General features: G+C 46.0%; 1 protein-coding gene across 4 annotated transcripts in view; it reads right to left on the bottom strand.

The window, feature by feature from the left end:
* INSR (insulin receptor) overlaps positions 1 to 17121 on the bottom strand; it is a 142715-nt gene that overhangs the window by 56791 nt on the left and 68803 nt on the right. For all 4 annotated transcript variants that reach the window (XM_021083940.1, XM_021083942.1, XM_021083941.1 and 1 more), the window contains exon 3: positions 435 to 756. In XM_021083940.1, coding sequence (XP_020939599.1) covers positions 435 to 756 — 322 coding nt within the window. The remainder of the gene's footprint in view (positions 1 to 434; positions 757 to 17121) is intronic.

Genomic DNA, 17121 nt, shown 5'->3' with positions numbered 1-17121 from the left:
CCTGCTAAATATTTGGCCATAATGCGAACTCCCCGAGTTCTGATCTTGATTGTGATAGACAGAGACATTCATGGGGACCATCAGACCATATAAAGGACCGAATCCAAAACCAAGGCCTTCTATTTCCGATGCTAAGCACAGAAAGCTTGAAAAATGGTATGCGATATGCCAAAAATATGTACCCTCTGGCCCTTTGCAAGAAGAAGTTTTGTCAACGTCTGCTCCAAAAGCCAGGGCCAAACACAGGTAGCAGGAATGGCACCCAAGAGACCCAAGCCTACCGCTAGTCACTGGTGGTTCCCTCACTCATAGCCACTTAACTCTAGGTTTTCACACAGTTTTCACAGGCAACACTCCCAACACCAACCCCAAGTTCCTTCCCCTCTTGGCTACCCGGCCCCACCTCAGCCCCAGAACCCATACCCCGGACTCACTTGCTGGAATTCATCGTGTACCCTGAGGGGCACTCAGGGATACACTTGTTGTTGTGAATGACGTACTGGTGGCAGCCCTGCCTCCTTGAGTTCTTGCATTTGTTGTGCAGGTCCTGGCAGAAGCTGAAGTTCACGCAGCGCCAGTCTTGGAAGTGGTAGTAGGGGGGCGGGCAGGTCTCCACGCATCTGCCGTCCAGGTAGAAGTTGCGGCAGGCCACGCACTTGGTGGGGTCGTCTGGCTCAGAGCAGTTGCCCAAACACTCGCTGTGACAGCAGAGGCCCTCAGCAGTGCAGCCGTGCGACTTACAGATGGTCGGGCACACTAGAGGGAGAAGCAAAACAGCTGGTCAGTGGCTTTGCCCAATTCCTGTCTGCACGACGGCAATTCTGGATGAGGGCGTGTGAGCCAAACAAAATAATAACAGCACTTGCTTTGCGCCAGGCACAACCATTAACTCACTTCAGCCCCCAAACCAGTGATGTGCTTGCCAATGTTTAATAATGTCCTCAGTGATGGGGGTCGGGCAGAGAGGTTCTGCTTTATAGCATTTGCCAATTACCCTGGTGTAAATAAATACCCCCATCATGGTCCCTTTCAAGCTACCCACACCTAAAGTTACTGCATGTGGAGCCAGTAAGAGATACATATTAGCACAGCATTAAACCATACCTCTATCACATAGATACAATAGTAGCAAGAATCCTCAAAGGCATATCTAGTAGAACAATGTAAGGAGATATTAAGAAATGAGTTTTGAGTATTGATTGCTTTCGTTTTTGTTTTGTTTTGTTTTGTTTTGGCAATGCCCAAGCAGGCACAAGTTCCCAGGTCAGGGACTGAACCTCACCACAGCAGTGACCCAAGCCACAGCAATGACAACGCCAGATCCTTAATGGGCTGAGCCACTAGGGAACTCCTACCTTGGTTCTTTTAACATAATTTGTTTCACTGTAAATTGATATCATTTAAATTTTAATAACAGCTTGTTTAAGAACCAGTCTACACATTTCCTGAAAATTACACAGTTGGCTCTAGCAAGCCAGCTCCAGCATGCAGATATATATCCGTAGATAAGCAGATACATCCCGATCTCTCCTTCCTCCACTTTACCAATGGGGAAACTGAGGCACAAGGAGGTTAAGCAAATAGCCCAAAGTTCATTTACTGCTTCAACAGACATCTGCTTGCACTGATCGAGATACTGCAGCCACCATGGGAACACAGTGGCCAAAAACCCTGCCTTCAGGACCACCTGGTCTAATGGAGGAGAGAGATTCATTATTTAAAAGCACAACTACCTACACAGCAAGCATCGAGATGGAGGTAAGCGGAGGTGGCATTTCTGCTGTGACCTGTGGGTGATTACAGATGGGGAAGAAGAGGGCTATGTACATGGAGAGGCAGAGGTTGTGCACGGATTTCGTGGGTTTCTTGTTTGATGCAACTGAACTTGTCCACTAACGGCTGGACACCACCCTGATTTCCTCCAGCCCCCCGCTTTTATTTTTTTAATGACTGCACCTGCAGCATATGGAAGTTCCCAGGCTAGGGGTCAAATTGGAGCTGCAACCGCCAGTCTACACCACAGCCAGAGCAATTCAGGATCCGAGCCTATGCTGCGGCTTGCAGCAATGCCAGATTCTTAACCCACTAAGTGAGGACAGGGATTGAACCCACATCCTCACGAAGACAATGTTGGGTTCTTAGCCCACTGAGCCACAATGGGAACTCCCCTCCAGCACCTTTTACACCCCCGCTTTCTCCCAACATCTCACCAATCATCACTTCCTGATTCCCCTGGACTTTGGTGCCTCAACATCTGGCCCTGGATCTCGAGGACCAGCCCTCCCTTCCCAGGCTGCCAGGGAAATTTGTCCCTGAACAGATGGCTTCCCCGAGGCTGGAAAGATCTCGGCCAGAGCAGAGGTTGTTCCCAGGGGCCCCTTCTTTGCTTCCTCCAGATATAGCTGGGAACACGGTTTGGAGACCGGGGAGTGTTCTTCACCCCACATCTTCAGGCCCTTTGATTTGCTGCTGTCAATATGACAGTCCATGTGGAACCATTGACTGGACCCAAGGAACTGAAGCGGCTTCTTAAGCCACATTCCCACATGAACAGTCTGATGGAACTTTCTGCAAGGATGGAAATGGTCTCGATCTGTGCTGTCCAACACAGTAGCCACTTCTCCCTGGTGGCTGTTGAGTGTGGTTCATGCAACGAGGAACCAAACTTTTTTTTTTTTTTTTTCAATTGCGACAAAATATGCATAGCGTGAAACTGACCATCTTAACCATTTTCAAGTCCACAGCTCAGTGGCATTAAGCACATTCACCATGTGGTATAACCATCCCTACCATCCACCTCTAGGACCTTCTGATCTTCCCAAGCTGAAACTCCGTGCTGGTGAAACACGGACTCCCCCACCCCCTGGCCCCGACATCTAGGTCCTGTCTCTGTAGATCTGACTCCTCTACGGACCTGCTAAAGTGGAATCAGATAGTATTTGTCCTTTTGTGTCTGGCTGATTTCACTGAGCATCATATCCTCAAGGTTCATCCACAAGGTAGCAGGTGTCAGAAGTTCCTTTTGAAGAATGACAGAATTCCTGTTGGCAATATCATTGATGGGCACTTGACTATATCTTGATAAGGAGGAAAACTTATATACACAATCAGATGAATAATAAGCTTGAATTCTTGTAACTGCTTACATTTATTCAATGAAAGTCAATCACATACGTCAAGAAGGGGAGAATCCAAGCTTTGCAAAAATTCTTCCGCAAAATTTTCTAGGAGCTTTGGAGTTCTCTGGTGGTGCAGCGGGTTAAGACTTTGTCGTCGTTACTGCTGCAGCTCAGGTCACTGTTGTGGGGAGGGTTCGATCCCTGGCCCTAGAACTTCTACATGCCACTGGCATGGTCCCAAACATGTTTTTTTTTTTTTTTCTGGAATTTTAACTATCTCCAAGCTTTTCATGATCCAAAAGTGTTGGGCTGGGCTGGTGGGGGGGTACTATTGAATAAAAGATGTGAAATGTGCAAATAGTGATTAATAAAGAGATACGGTTTTGCCATTTTAAAAAATTTCTTTCCTTTTAAGGCTTAATACTGTTTCATTGTGTGTATATACCACATTTTGTTTATCTAGTCAACTGACAGGTTACTTAAACCATTTGCCTATTGTGAATAATGCTGCTGTGATCATGGGTGTACGAAATGTCCACTTTCAATTCTTTTTTTTTTTTTTTTTTTTTTTTTTTTAGGGCCACACCTGCAGCATATGGAAGTTCCCAGGCTAGGGGTCAAATAGAGCTGCAGCTGCTGACCTACGCCACAGCCACAGCAATTCCAGATATAAGCCATGTCTGTGACCTACACCAGAGCTCACAGCAATGCCAGATCCTTAACCTATTGAGCAAGGCCAGGAATTGAACCCAAGTCCTCATGGATACTACTCAGGTGCCTTTCCACTAAGCCACAACGGAACGCCTGTACAGGTTTAAAAAGGGAATCATCTGGTCGACCTGCCTGGATTTCGGCCAAATCATATCTTGTAAGATTTTGATGGCCATTATTTTTCATAAAATCCAGATAATGTTGGCTTTTCTTTTATCTCTGGGGTGATCATGTTAGTTATTACAGCATGAAAAATGCCAGTGGGGAGAAGAGGCTGTGTGGTAATTTGTGCCCCCAAATGCAGATATTATTTCCCCAAATTTTGTAACTGAAGCTTTCTGCACTTTCTTTTTCTTTTCTTCTCTTTTCTTTTTTTTTCTTCTTCAATGGCCGCAACAGAAGCATATGGAGGTTCCTGGTCCAGGAACTGAATCTGAGCTGCAGCTGCAACTTACACCACAGCTGTGGCAATGCTGAATGCCACCCACTGCGCCGAGCTGGGGATGGAACCTGCACCTCCACATCAACTCGAGCTGCCGCCGTCAGGTTCTTAACCCACTGTGCCACAGCGGGAACTCCTGGGATTTCTCTTTTTAATTTTTTTGAGGAACCACCATCCCATTTTCCATAGCCGCTGTGCCATTTTACATGCCAAGTATACACGAGGCTCCAATTTCTACTGAGGAACCAAACTTTCAACGGCCTTTCACTTTTAATTTTTTTATCTTTCTTTTGGGGCCGCCTTGTGGCATATGGAGTTCCCAGGCCAGGGATCAGAGTTGAGCCACAGCTGCGTCTTAGGCAGCTGCAGCAACACAGGATCCTTAGCCCACTGTGCTGGATGGGGTATCGAACTTTCATTTCAGTGCTGCAGAGATCCTGCTCATCCCATTGCGCCACAGCGGGAACTCCTCAGTTTTAATCTTATTAGCCACGGCTGGCTACTGGTTTTAGAATAGCACAGCAGAGGCTTAGAGAATACAAATAAACTCCTTACCAAAGCTACAGGTGTCATGTGTCTTGTGCCTGCTGGCCTCTCTGAGTCCTCCTCGCAGCCCCAGGCAGCAGCCACTCCAGCCTCCTTCCTGGCCCTCCCACAGCCAGCCTCAGCCCTACCTCAGGACGTTTGCATCTGCTGCTCTGGCTTATTCCCATATCCTCCTCGACCTTCAGGTCTCAACCCCTTAGAAAGACCTCCCCTGACCTCCCTTGGAAGTCACTCTCGCCTTCTCAAAACCACTTTGAACACATGAGCTTATAACATTTTTCCTTCAGCACATTATCACTCTTGAAAGTTATCTGGGGCGCTTGTTGACTGTCTGTCTACGAAGCTAGGGGCCAGGGCCACGATGGCTCCATTTACACACACTCCTAGGACAGGGCCTTGCACCCAGCAGGGATTCAGCAGAACCATGTCCAAATAGACAGAGAGGAAGCCAGAGAAAGGCCTTTGGGGCTGTTCTAGGTCCCCAGTGTTTAGCCAGGGGCTCAGGAATTGACCCAAGAACTCTCAGTTGCAGGAGCTCCACAAACACCATGCAAAATTACAGGGAAATTTTGGAGCACCTATGCATAGGTGCATATTCTGATTCTCTACATGGATCCAAAAAGAAGGAAGAAGTTGTTCATCAGAGCAGGCTGGGGTTAACCTACCAATGTTGGTGTCAGCTTTTTACAGTTTATATACCTCCTTCCCCTTAGGTCTATTTTTTTTTCTTTTTGTCTTTTGACTTTTTAGGGCCTCACCCACAGTATACAGAGGTTCCCAGGCTAGGGGTTGAATCAGAGCTATAGCTGCCGGCCTACACCACAGCCACAGCAATGCGGGATCCGAGCCGCATCTGCAACCTACACCACAGCTCACGGCAATGCCGGATCCTTAATCCACTGAGCGAGGCCAGGGATCGAATCCACATCTTCATGGATACTAGTCGGGTTGGTTAACCACTGAGCCACGATGGGAACTCCTCCTTTTAGATTCTTACTTAATTCTAACAAAGACCCTGCCAGGGAACGAGACGCCTCTCCTCGGCTGAGACGCCACGGGGCCACAACCAGAACTTTGATCTTCTGGCTCTGAACCCGACATTCCTGGGCCCAAAGAAGGTCACGGCTGTCCACAGGGTCCACCTAGCTGGGTGTGTGTGTGTGTGTGTGTGTGACATGCACACAGCTTTCCACGCCACAAGCACGCCAGGAAGCGTTCTCTAAAAGACCAGAGACAGCCTGAGTTTTCTTGCCTGAACAATGGCAACTGACAATAACCTCTGGACTCCTTCTCACACCTGTCAGTGAGATGTGGGTAGAGTTCTTTGCTAAACACATCGTAGCTTTGATATAAATCAGCTCTGAGGGCCTTAGAATTGTTACCATCATTATGAATAACCTGTTGGATCATTCCAAGGGTTGGGAATCAATGGCAGGAAGCAATATAGGAGGCAGAGAATTTTCTAGGGCTTGTGAAGTCTCCGCCTCTGGGAAGGAACATGTGAGAACAGGAAGACGCCTGTTTCCTGGGCTAGGGCCACATCTGAGCATCAGCCCTTGAGTTCAAAAGAGGGGTCAGCAAAGACCCAACAAAAACTTCCCAAACACATAAGCCTTCCGCCCAGACAATGCTAAGAAAAATGATCCAACACTCGCAAACAAGGCCAAAGCCTAGGGACAGGGCTGTTCAGTCCTCCAGAGCCCTGCCTCAGAGGCCCATCTGAGAATGGTTTCATTCTCCAGAGCAGGAGCTGACCAATTTTCCTTTTTGGGGGGAGGGGGGAGGTAGAAGATCCCAGGGCAAACGTTTGGACCCAAGCACATTGTGTCAATAAAACTTTATTGACCAAAGATCTTTCGACAACTTCTCCCCCACTGAAACTTACCTGTGATGGACTTACTATTTCTATTAGGGCCTCAACTCTGGGAAGCCAGATATCAACAGATAAATGGATATGCTGTAAGTCATTTTTATCCCGTAGAAGCAATAACCTCCAAGAATGACAGGTTTTCTGCCCCTGGGACATTAAGCATCTCTGTATCTAACTCTGCAATCCTATTTCAGGGATGATAAACACTTTGGCTTTACCATCCAACTGGTGGCCCTCACCAAAGGGTTAAAAGTGTTGACAGGTGTTCTTTGGTGTTTTTTGTTTGTTTGCTTCTTTTGCATAAGAGGTGGATGGGCTTGTTTTTTTTTTTTAAACTTTTGAAGACTCTCCTTTGATAATGATAAGCCACCTCTGGGTGGCTCCCACTCTGTTTCCAAGTACTTTATCTTATTTAATAGAAATGCCACTGGGAGTACCCACCTCCCTCTCTCCCCCTCCCCACCTTTACCTCCCCTGGAGGGGGGGGTGCATATTGAATCCAGCCACTACCTCCCAGCAGCGCTGGCTCAGGGGATGACCCCTCGAGGCTGTTTCTGCCTGAGAGGACAGCAGCCTTTTCGATAAAACTAGAGAAAAACTCCAAGCAGTCTGGGAGCTACTGACCTACCCAGGACAGGTGCATGCCCTCCCTGTAGGTAGGGCCCATCCACCTAGTCCTCTCAGAGACCACCTCTCCCCCTAAAAACACACAAGTTCCTTGTCCATCCATCACCCAACCCCCACCCCCACCCCCACCCCAAGCTGCCTTGGGCTGCTGGCCCCAATTTCTTCCCAGTTCTCCCTAAAATTTCCTAAAGCCCCTGGCTTCCAGTTACACCAGCAGAAGCTGCCACCCCCTCCTGAAACTTTCACCTCCAGTGGCTTCGTCCCTACACCCCGATGGAAAAACTGAACTCTCAATATTAGGCGGCAGTGCAGAAAGAATCCTATGGTGGTACTCTCTGAAGTAAGTGGCATGCTCTTCACCAAAGGATGCTTTCCCCAGAGGGGTCTACAGGAACGCCAACTGGTTTAAGAGAGATGCGGTAAAGCAAAGAGGGAAGGTGCAGTTTGACCCCCGCATTTCTACTGTCAGGATTTATCCTGCAGACAAAAGAGCATATGGGCACTTAGCCCTGGACAAGGATCTTCTTTACCCTACAGGATATTAACCATTTGGGTCTTTAACAGCAAACGGCTATTAACAACCTAAAGGTCCGAGCAAGAGACTGTGTAAATAAATTACTGTGAATCAAGGAGATAGAATAGTATGAAGCGGTAAAACGGGAGCCAGTTCTGTGTACTGTGATGTTGGAGTCACTTCCAAAATAGCACTAAGAAAAAGAAAGTGGTGGAGTTCCCACTGTGGTGCAACAGGACCTACAATGTCTTGGGAGCGCTGGGATGTGGGTTCGACTCCTGGCCCCAGCACAGTGGGTTAAGGATCTGGCATTGCCACACCTGCAGCTTAGGTTGCAACTGCAGCTTGTATCTGATCCCTGGCCTGGAAACTCCATTTTTGGCTGCAGGGCAGCCAAAAAAGAGAAAGAAAGAAAGAAAAAGAAAAAAAAAAGTGGCAACATGGACACCACTAGAGATCCTCACACTAAGTGAAGTAAATCAGAAAGAGAAAGACAAATAACATAGGATATCACTTACATGTGCAATCTAAAATATGGCACAGACGAAACTATCTACAAAACAGAAACAGACTCACAAGCATAAGAGAACAAACTTGTGGTTACCAAGGAGGGGGGTGGGTGGGATGGACCAGCAGTTTGGGGTTAGTAGATGCAAATTGTTACATTTAGCATGGATAGTCAATGAGGTCCTGCTGTACAGCACAGAGAACTATATCCAATCACTTGTGATAGAATTTGATAGAAGATAATATGAGAAAAAGAATATATACATATATATAATACATATATATATATATACATATGTAGGACTGGGTCACTTTGCTGTACAGCAGAAATCGACAGAACACTGTAAATCAACTATAATAAAAATGTAAATATACATATTAAATAAATAAAAAGAGAAAAAAAAAGGAAGGTAAAAAAGTGTCTAAAGAACATAACTTGTTTTGGGGAAAAGGAAGAGAGGTATACCTGGTTGGAAAACAAAATGGACAGCTAGTTCGGTAAAGAGTTTGATCATTTCTTGCAGGGGTAAACATACACTTCTGATCTGAACCACAGGACCTAGGGGTTTACCCAGGAGAAATGGAAAAACAAAACCAAAACACTTATGTTGTCTCAAATTCCTGTCTGTGAATGTTTACAGTGGCGACAGTTGTAATCACCCCAAACTGGAAACAATCTAAAAGTCCCTCAACCAGGGAAGGGATAAACATTGTACCTTCACACAATGAATGCTGCTGAGCAGTCAAAAAAAAGAATGAAGTGCTGATTCTCATAACATGTGGATGGATTTCGGATGCACCGTATTGAGCTTAAGAAGCTGGTCTCCAAAGCTACACACTGTTACGATGCCATTTATATGACACCCTGGAAAAAGCAAAATTATAGGGATGGTGGACACATTAATGGTCACCAGGGGCTGGAACTGGGGAAGCACTGACTGCAGGAGGTGCAGAGAAATTTGGGCCATAAAGGAATCATTTCAGATCTTGACTGTGGTGATGGTTACCTGACCATATATATCCGTCAAAACTCACAGAACATACACCAAAGCAGGTGAATTCTGCCGTGTGTAAATTACATCTTAAAAATGGGGGGGGGGGAAGACAAACAGGACACGTGTCCCTCTGGAAGGGATACAAGAAATGTGCCCCATGACTGCCTGTGGGGAGGGGACGAGGATGGAGGAAAGGGTAAGGAGAGGCACCATTACCTATCAACTCAACTTGATTTTTTTTTTCTTTCTTTCTTTTTTACTCGTATGTGTGCTACTGGTCTAAAGCTGACGTCTATTTAAAAACACATTTTTAGCATAACTGAATCATGTTGCTGTACACTTGAAACTAACATAGCATTGTAAATTAACTACACTTCCATACATTAAAAAAACTCTTAGAAGATTAATAAATGTTTTTGATCAATTATATCATCCTACCCCCTAATATTCCGGTAGAGACCGTGTCAGAATAGCTGACCAGTATCAATGACTTTAAAAAGTTTCTCTTAAGATATTTCCTGCCTTGGTACAAAATCAGCAGTCAAAGTAACTAAATACCAAGTGGGTTACTAGATTGGAACCTGGACCAGGAAGAAATATTAGTGATGATAGACAACACAGAGACAACAGATGAGATTTATATAAGAGACTGTGGATTCAAATATTGCTTCAGTGTTAACATCCTCATTTTCTTATTCTTAGAAAATAACCCCCAAAGAATTAAAGGCACAGGAACATCTGACTCTCTGATGACTCAGGGGGAAAAAAGTATATAATGTGTGTATATAAATATGTCAGAGAGATAATTTTAAAAATTGGGTAATGTAAATAACTGATGAATATCTAGGTACAATTCTTCTAACTTTTCTGTAAACTTGCAAAAGACATCAAAATTAAGTTACCAATTTATATACAGGTAAGAGTACTAGCTGAAATAGAAACAAAGGCAGTGCAGCCCGGTAAATAACATGCTTACAAAATACAGCCACTTTTTGATTCTTTGCCTTTTAAAGTTCAAATCAATTTGGTCTTTCTCAATTAAAAAGCTACATGGTAAAAAGAAGCTACATGGTAAAAAAGCTACATGGTAAAAAAACTTTTTTTCAAAACCCCCTATTAAATGTTTCCATAGCACGACATATGTTAATAACATTTTGCTACATTCCTTTCCAAAGCCTGTAGCTAAAAAAAAAAAAAAAAAAACCTCAAGATTTATTATTCCAAAAAGTACTGCTTTCCAGAAATTTCCAAAGGGAACAGTTGCGTCATGAGGCTGCAGACACATTCACCACAGGGCCCCGTGGCTCTCCCTGAAAGTGTGAATTTTATAAACTCCTTAAAATTATTTACTCTGTTTCCATCCAAAGACTTTCTGGGCCGCACCCGCCCCAAACCCTGACAACGTAGGTTCGAGTCCCCGGAGCCCCCGGGGCGCGGGCAGCAAATTGTCGGGAAATTCCTCCCTTTGGAATATGGTTGATTGAATGGTGGGGTGGGGGGCTGGGTGAACTTTTGACAGGTGGTACACAGACGCCCTTTTGAGAGTGCGGTCCCCCCAAGAAGTGGCGACCACAGGAGTTCACATCTTTGAAGCAAGGAAGCTCCCCCTTTCCTTCCCCAATAATGCTGCCCCCGCGCGCGTTCAGATTCTCTTCCCAGATGCGTTTGGAGTTGCGGAGCTCTTCGGGGAAATACGGCTCAGGCCAGCCAGAATAGAGGTGGAGCCCCCCAGGGGGCGGGGAAGAGGGCCCTGCCCCCCACTAAAACAGCCTCAGGATTGGTCAGTTTCAGGCATCTATGTGCGTGTTCAAGAAAGGTGGATCCAGGGCGGGCTAAGCCCCGCCCCCGCGAGCCACCAGCGCCCGCGAAGCACAAAGCCCGTGGCGCGCTCCGCTCCGTGAAATCCATGCCCGGCAGTGGCGGCAGCCGCAGCGCCGCCCTCGCGCTCGGCCAATGGGCGGGCGTGCTGCCGGGGCGCTGGCCCCGCCCCCGGGCGCGCGGGGCTCAGCTCGCCCGACTGGCGCTGGATCCCTGACCGTCGCTGGTCGGTCCGCTCCCCGAGCCCCGGGAGGGCCTCTCGAGGGTGCAGACCTTGCAGGGCGGGCCCGCAAAGAATGGAGCTTTGGAAGTTAAAGTAAAGGAGAAAGCGAGTGTGCGGGCTTCCTCAGCAAACACCGGGCGGCTTGGGCCGTGCGCGGAGCTGGGCGTGTGCCCAGATCAGGTCACCGCGTGGCAGGCAGCGCCCGGGACGGCCGAGGGGCACCGTGGCTCCAGGCCTCATTCGGGAGGAGCCCAGAGAGGGGCAGCTGCCCGCCAAGGTCATACAGCAAAATCTCCCAAATTGGGGGCGAAGGGGGTGTGGCAAGAGAAGAGTCCGCACCCGGAGACCGTGTTCTCTTGGACCCAACCCTCAATGTTCCACCCACCACTCGCCCAGAATACCAAGAACCATACTCATAAATTACATTCTTACGAAAACTTACAGGGTTTCATTTCGGGGTGCCCTGCAGCCAACGTTCCTCCTGTATTTGAAAAAGTCCACCTAAACTGCCAGTTCCAAGACCGAGGCATACGAATGGACATTCTCTAACGCCTCCCTCTCCCCCGCAGAAATACACTTTAAAATGTATATTCCGTTTGCAGAATACAACATTCAACCCACATCGGTTAATAAAGCTCTTATTAATAACCCTATTACTCAAACAACCATCTCCATTACAGATGGAGACACTGAAGCACAAAAGGATTGCTTTGCTAATGCCAGCAGAAACTGGAACCCAGGTCTCCCAGAGAGGCTGGGCTTACACTGTGGGTTTAATTCATAGTGTTTCCCATCCTGGCCCACTTGGATTTGGCCCCTTCCTGGCACTGAGATGCCAAAAACGTCTAGAGATCCCAGCTCTACTCTCCCCATAGGCACAAGAGAGATGGACAAGCCCTGTGAAAGGGAGGCTTCTTACTACATCTGTCATATGGCTGTGTCCCAGTGCCATGAACACACAGTAGGTGCACAATAAAGCTCATAGGAAAGAAAAAAAAAATGGTGAGGGGAATCAGGTGACTGCCTTTATCCCAGCTGGAGAGAGAATCAGGTGACTGCCTTTATCCCAGCTGGAGAGGGTCAGTACGTGAGAATGGGTGAATCATCAGGGCTGCCTTTAACTATAAACAGGGCAAAGTACAGAGGAAAAGGTGTGGGACATCAGGCCAGACAGGACCGTTTGGGAACCCTAGGGGCTTGGACTCTGCCATCACAGGAGGAGCCACAGGAGGGCTTCAACCAGAAAAGACACCACCAGATCCACATTTGGGGCCACTTTTCTGACTCTCTGGTGGATGGCTGAAGAAGGCAATGGCAGAGGGAACAGAGAGGAAGAGGCTTGGCTTCTGAAGCCGTTAGGGAGGTGAGGTCATCAAGACTTATCACGTGGATGACTCCCAAGTTTCCACTTTGGGCAGGTGCACAGGACTCACAAAAAGAACCACAGACTGGCGAACCCGACTAGAATCCATGAAGATGCAGGTTTGATCCCTGGCCTCGCCCAGTGGGCTAAGGATCCGGTGTTGCTGTGAGCTGTGGTGTAGGTTGCAGACATGGCCCGGCCTGGATCCTTACAGCTCCGATTTGATCCCTAGCCTGGGAACCTCCATATGCCACGGGTACTTCCATATGGCCCTAAGAAGACAAAAAAAAAGAACCACAACCTAAGAAGCCGGGTGCTCAAACTGGGATGATTTGGGTTGGAGGTGTGGAGTCTAGGATGTTGGGACTTCTGCACATGACTGATTGTTGTGTCATCATGGTTCCTAAGTCATGCCTCAAATCACCCCAGTCCGCTTCTGAAAACTACTCTCCCTAGAGTGCATGGGCCTTTGTTTGTTATGGACAGTTTTAAAGTTTTCTCTCATTTATGTATGTACTACATACATATTTTAGGCAATTAACTATAGCAGTACCTTTTTAAAAGGTGAGGTTTAGCCTATTCATGTTTTCTGCCTCTTGGGCCAATGTAAAATTTACAGGCTGTTTAGAAATTAATAGTATACATAGAGCACAACTTACAAACACATAGCCGTTCTCAGGGGCAAATTCGGAGCCTTACTTTCTTGCAAAAGGAAATGAGTAGCCTAAATAAAATAGGCATTTAAAGCAGTAAAGAAAGTTATTTTAATACTATTTCTCAATGTATTTATTACTAGAGGTGTCTTTATAATTTTTTTCACAGATTTTAAGTTACATCTCCATCTTCGTTCTTCACTTTATATATGTTTTTCCCATGCCCTTTTTTGCTTGGTTGCACACTGTAGAATCTTCCTGCTAAAACAGCACTGTCCCATAAACTGTCTGCTTTGAGGCGTTCCCATCGTGGCTCCTTGGTAACAAACCCGACTAGAATCCATGAGGATGAAGGTTCAATCCCTGACCTCACTCATTGGGTTAAGGATCCAGCTTTGCCGTGAGCTGTGGTATAGGTCCCAGATGCATCTCGGATCTGGCGTTGCAGTGGCTGTGGCATAGGCCAGCAGCTGCTGCTCCAATTCGGCCCCTAGCCTGGGACCTTCCATATGTGCTATCCGATTTGGTAGTCACTAGCCATATATAGTCACCAAGTGCTGGAAATTGTCTAGAATGACTGAGAAACTGAATTTATTTCCCTGTGGCTAGTGGCTACCCTGGTGCACAATGAAGTTCGAAAAGATCCAGCTCCTGGATTGGTCGGTTCTATGAGTTTTCTAATCAGTTAGTCCCTGCTAACTTACTAATTCCTTCTTCCTGTGTAGATGTGTTTCATTATTGTTTCATTTTGGTGATTTCTCAATATACTCATTTATGTCTCTGCCTTTGCCTCTGCGTCCACACATCCCTGTCTTCTCCTTCTTGTTCTTCTTCTCCTTCTCTTTCTTCTTTTTTTTCCTTTTTTGCCCACACCCAAGGCATATGGAAGTTCCCAGGACAGAGATCAAAGCCGAGCCACAGCTGTGACATATACCACAGCTGCGCAATGCAAGATCCTTAACCCGTTGCATCACAGCAGGAACTCCTCCCATCTTCTAAAACATCTATTCTTGCCACCTTGACATTCACCTTTGACCAAAGTTAACAGTTATGTTTTGTTTTTAATTATCACATGGTGGGAGTTCGTCTTGCTTGTTTGGTTAAGCTTTTAAAAATTAATTTCCAGTTATGTTTACTTGCAGTAGTTCAATGTCTGCTTTTTGGAATGTATTGGTTTTGTTTTTGGGGTTTTTTTTTTTTGAGATTTAACAGATGATTAGTTCTTCGAAATATTTCAAGAGCACTTTAAAATGTGTACTGTTTGCAGAATACAAAGTTCAGTCCATATCTGTTACCACAATCTTATTAACCATATTATTCAAACTCCTTGTTGCCTAATTGAGGTTTATCTACGCAATCAAGGCTGTGTTTGTGTCTCCCTTGAGGCTTCTCAATTCTCCCTGTATTTCCTACAATTTGTTTTCTAAAATTGGCTCTAGGCATACTTGACCTTCGTTAAGGACCGTCCCTTCACCCACCATGAAAACTTTTTCCTTTTCTCCCTGATAACGCCTTCTGCCTGGAATTCTTTGCATATTTTTCTTGTTCCTATGCGCTCACACATTGAAGCTTTCCGTGTCGTTTTTGGAATTAGATATGACCGTTTTCTAGTGGCAGGGAGATGAGAGGGAGAGAGAGACAGAGACTCAGAACCGCAGCCTCCACGACAACGAGGAAGTGAGAATGGGAAATGTCAGAGTCTGAAATCTATCGCTGTGGAAGGTCTAAATCGCAAGGAGTGTTTCCCTGGGGACAATCTCAACCATAAATAAAGGGCCATTATCATGAATAAGTCTACAAATAACAAATGCTGGAGAGGGTGTGCAGAAAAGGGAACCCTCCTACACTGCTGGTAGGAACGTAAATTGGCACAACCACTATGGAAAATGGTATGACGTTTCCTCAGAAAACTAAATATAGAACTACTATAGGATCCAGTAACCCCACTTCTGGGCATCTATATGGACAAACCTATACATCAGAAGGATACATGCACCCCCTATGTTCGTCACAGCAATATTCACAATAGCCAAGGCATGGAAACAACCTAAATGTCCATGATAGATGAAAAGATTATGAAGATGTGGTACATATATACAATGGAATACTACTCAGCCATTAAAAAGAGCAGAATACTGCCATTTGCAGCAACATGGATGGAACTAGAGACTCTCACACGAAGTGAAGTAAATCAGAACGAGACAAATACCGTATGATATCATTTATATGTGGAATCTAAAATATGGCACAGAGGAACATATCTGCAGAATAGAAACAGACTCACAGACACAGAGAACAGACTTGTGGTTGCCAAGGGAAAGGGGGCGGGCGTGAGATGGACTGGGAGTTTGGGGTTAACAGATGCAAACTATTCCACTTAGAATGGATAAGCAATGAGGTCCTGCTGTACAGCACATGAACTGCATCCAACTTCTTGTGATAGAGCATGATAGAAGATAGTGTGAGAAAAAGAATTGACTTATATGTATGGCTGGGTCACTTTGCTGTATAGCAGAAATTGACAGAACATTGTAAATCAACTATAATTTTAAAAAGGTTTTTTAAATCGGGCTGCTCACAAGACCGCTGGCTTTTTGATAACAAGGACACAGTAGTCTTGAAAAGTGTACAGGTCAACAGAAACCAGTTTCCCAGGAGCTGCTATACGCACAGGCTGGCCGAGTTTAGGAACAATGACAGGGAATGGAGAAAATGTCCTCACCTCCTAAAGGACCAGAGTAAAGAGTCGAAGGTGTCACACTTCTGCATGTGATGGAATCATGTGTCAGAATGAAAAAAAAAAACAACTTATTTTCAACTCCATCATTACCAAAGAGAGACAACTTTCTGCTTATTTCCTTACTGAGAAAGCCAGTCTGGCTGCTTTATTTTCCATCTAGAAGAAATGAGGAGCTCCGTGTGGTGTGTCCCTTCCAGGAGCCCCATGGCTGTTCTTAAGACATTTCCGTGTGTATACTTCAGACACTGCTCTTCTATTAGAAAAAGATGAGTTCCCTGATGGGGTTGGGGGGGCACCCATTTCCTGCCCCTGTTTATTTTGACTTTAAAAAAAAAAAAAGAATGAGTTTGTCCCTTTGCCCCCTGGATCCTCAGACTTTACTGGCTCTTAGGATTCACTTTGCAGCCCTCCATCTACCTAAGTAAACAGCCTGTACACCTGGAACTTCCTGGCTCCGCTTCTATTTACGATGCTAAGCCCTGGCACCCGCGTGGGGGAAATGCATGAAGGAAATTTAAAGCTGTGCAAATGCTTTCCCATCCGACTGGACGCAAGGTATCATCCAAGAAAGTTGTAAGAAGGATGGATAGCATTTCAATGTCCAAATTAAGCCACCAAAGTGATGGGGAAAACACTTACTGGTTTAAAAAAAAAAAAAAGCCTCTTTCACATGCCGACTTCGACCACAGAGGAATTTTGTTTCCCCACCAGGATCAACAACATCCACACCCTCACTCTGTGGCCAATATTTATTCACAGGTGGATTGTTTTCTGCACCATGGAGATGCCCTAGAAACCCCTTTGACCTTTATGGATAGGGGCTCTCCTACTCTGAACTCTTAGTTTCTTAATTAAAAAGTTGACAGGGCAGCAAAATGCATCTGGGTGCCAATCCCATTACCGTCTTCCTTCTCGATGCCTTGATCAACTGCTCTGAGCACCTACGGGGTGGCTGGCACCATCCTGAGCTCTGCACACAAGCTGACAAACAGA

The sequence above is a fragment of the Sus scrofa genome, chromosome 2 (assembly GCF_000003025.6).
Source record: "Sus scrofa isolate TJ Tabasco breed Duroc chromosome 2, Sscrofa11.1, whole genome shotgun sequence".
In the NCBI taxonomy this organism is placed as follows: Eukaryota; Metazoa; Chordata; class Mammalia; order Artiodactyla; family Suidae; genus Sus; species Sus scrofa.
Note: the sequence above shows the minus strand (reverse complement) of the source record. Positions and strands in the feature narration are given on the sequence as shown.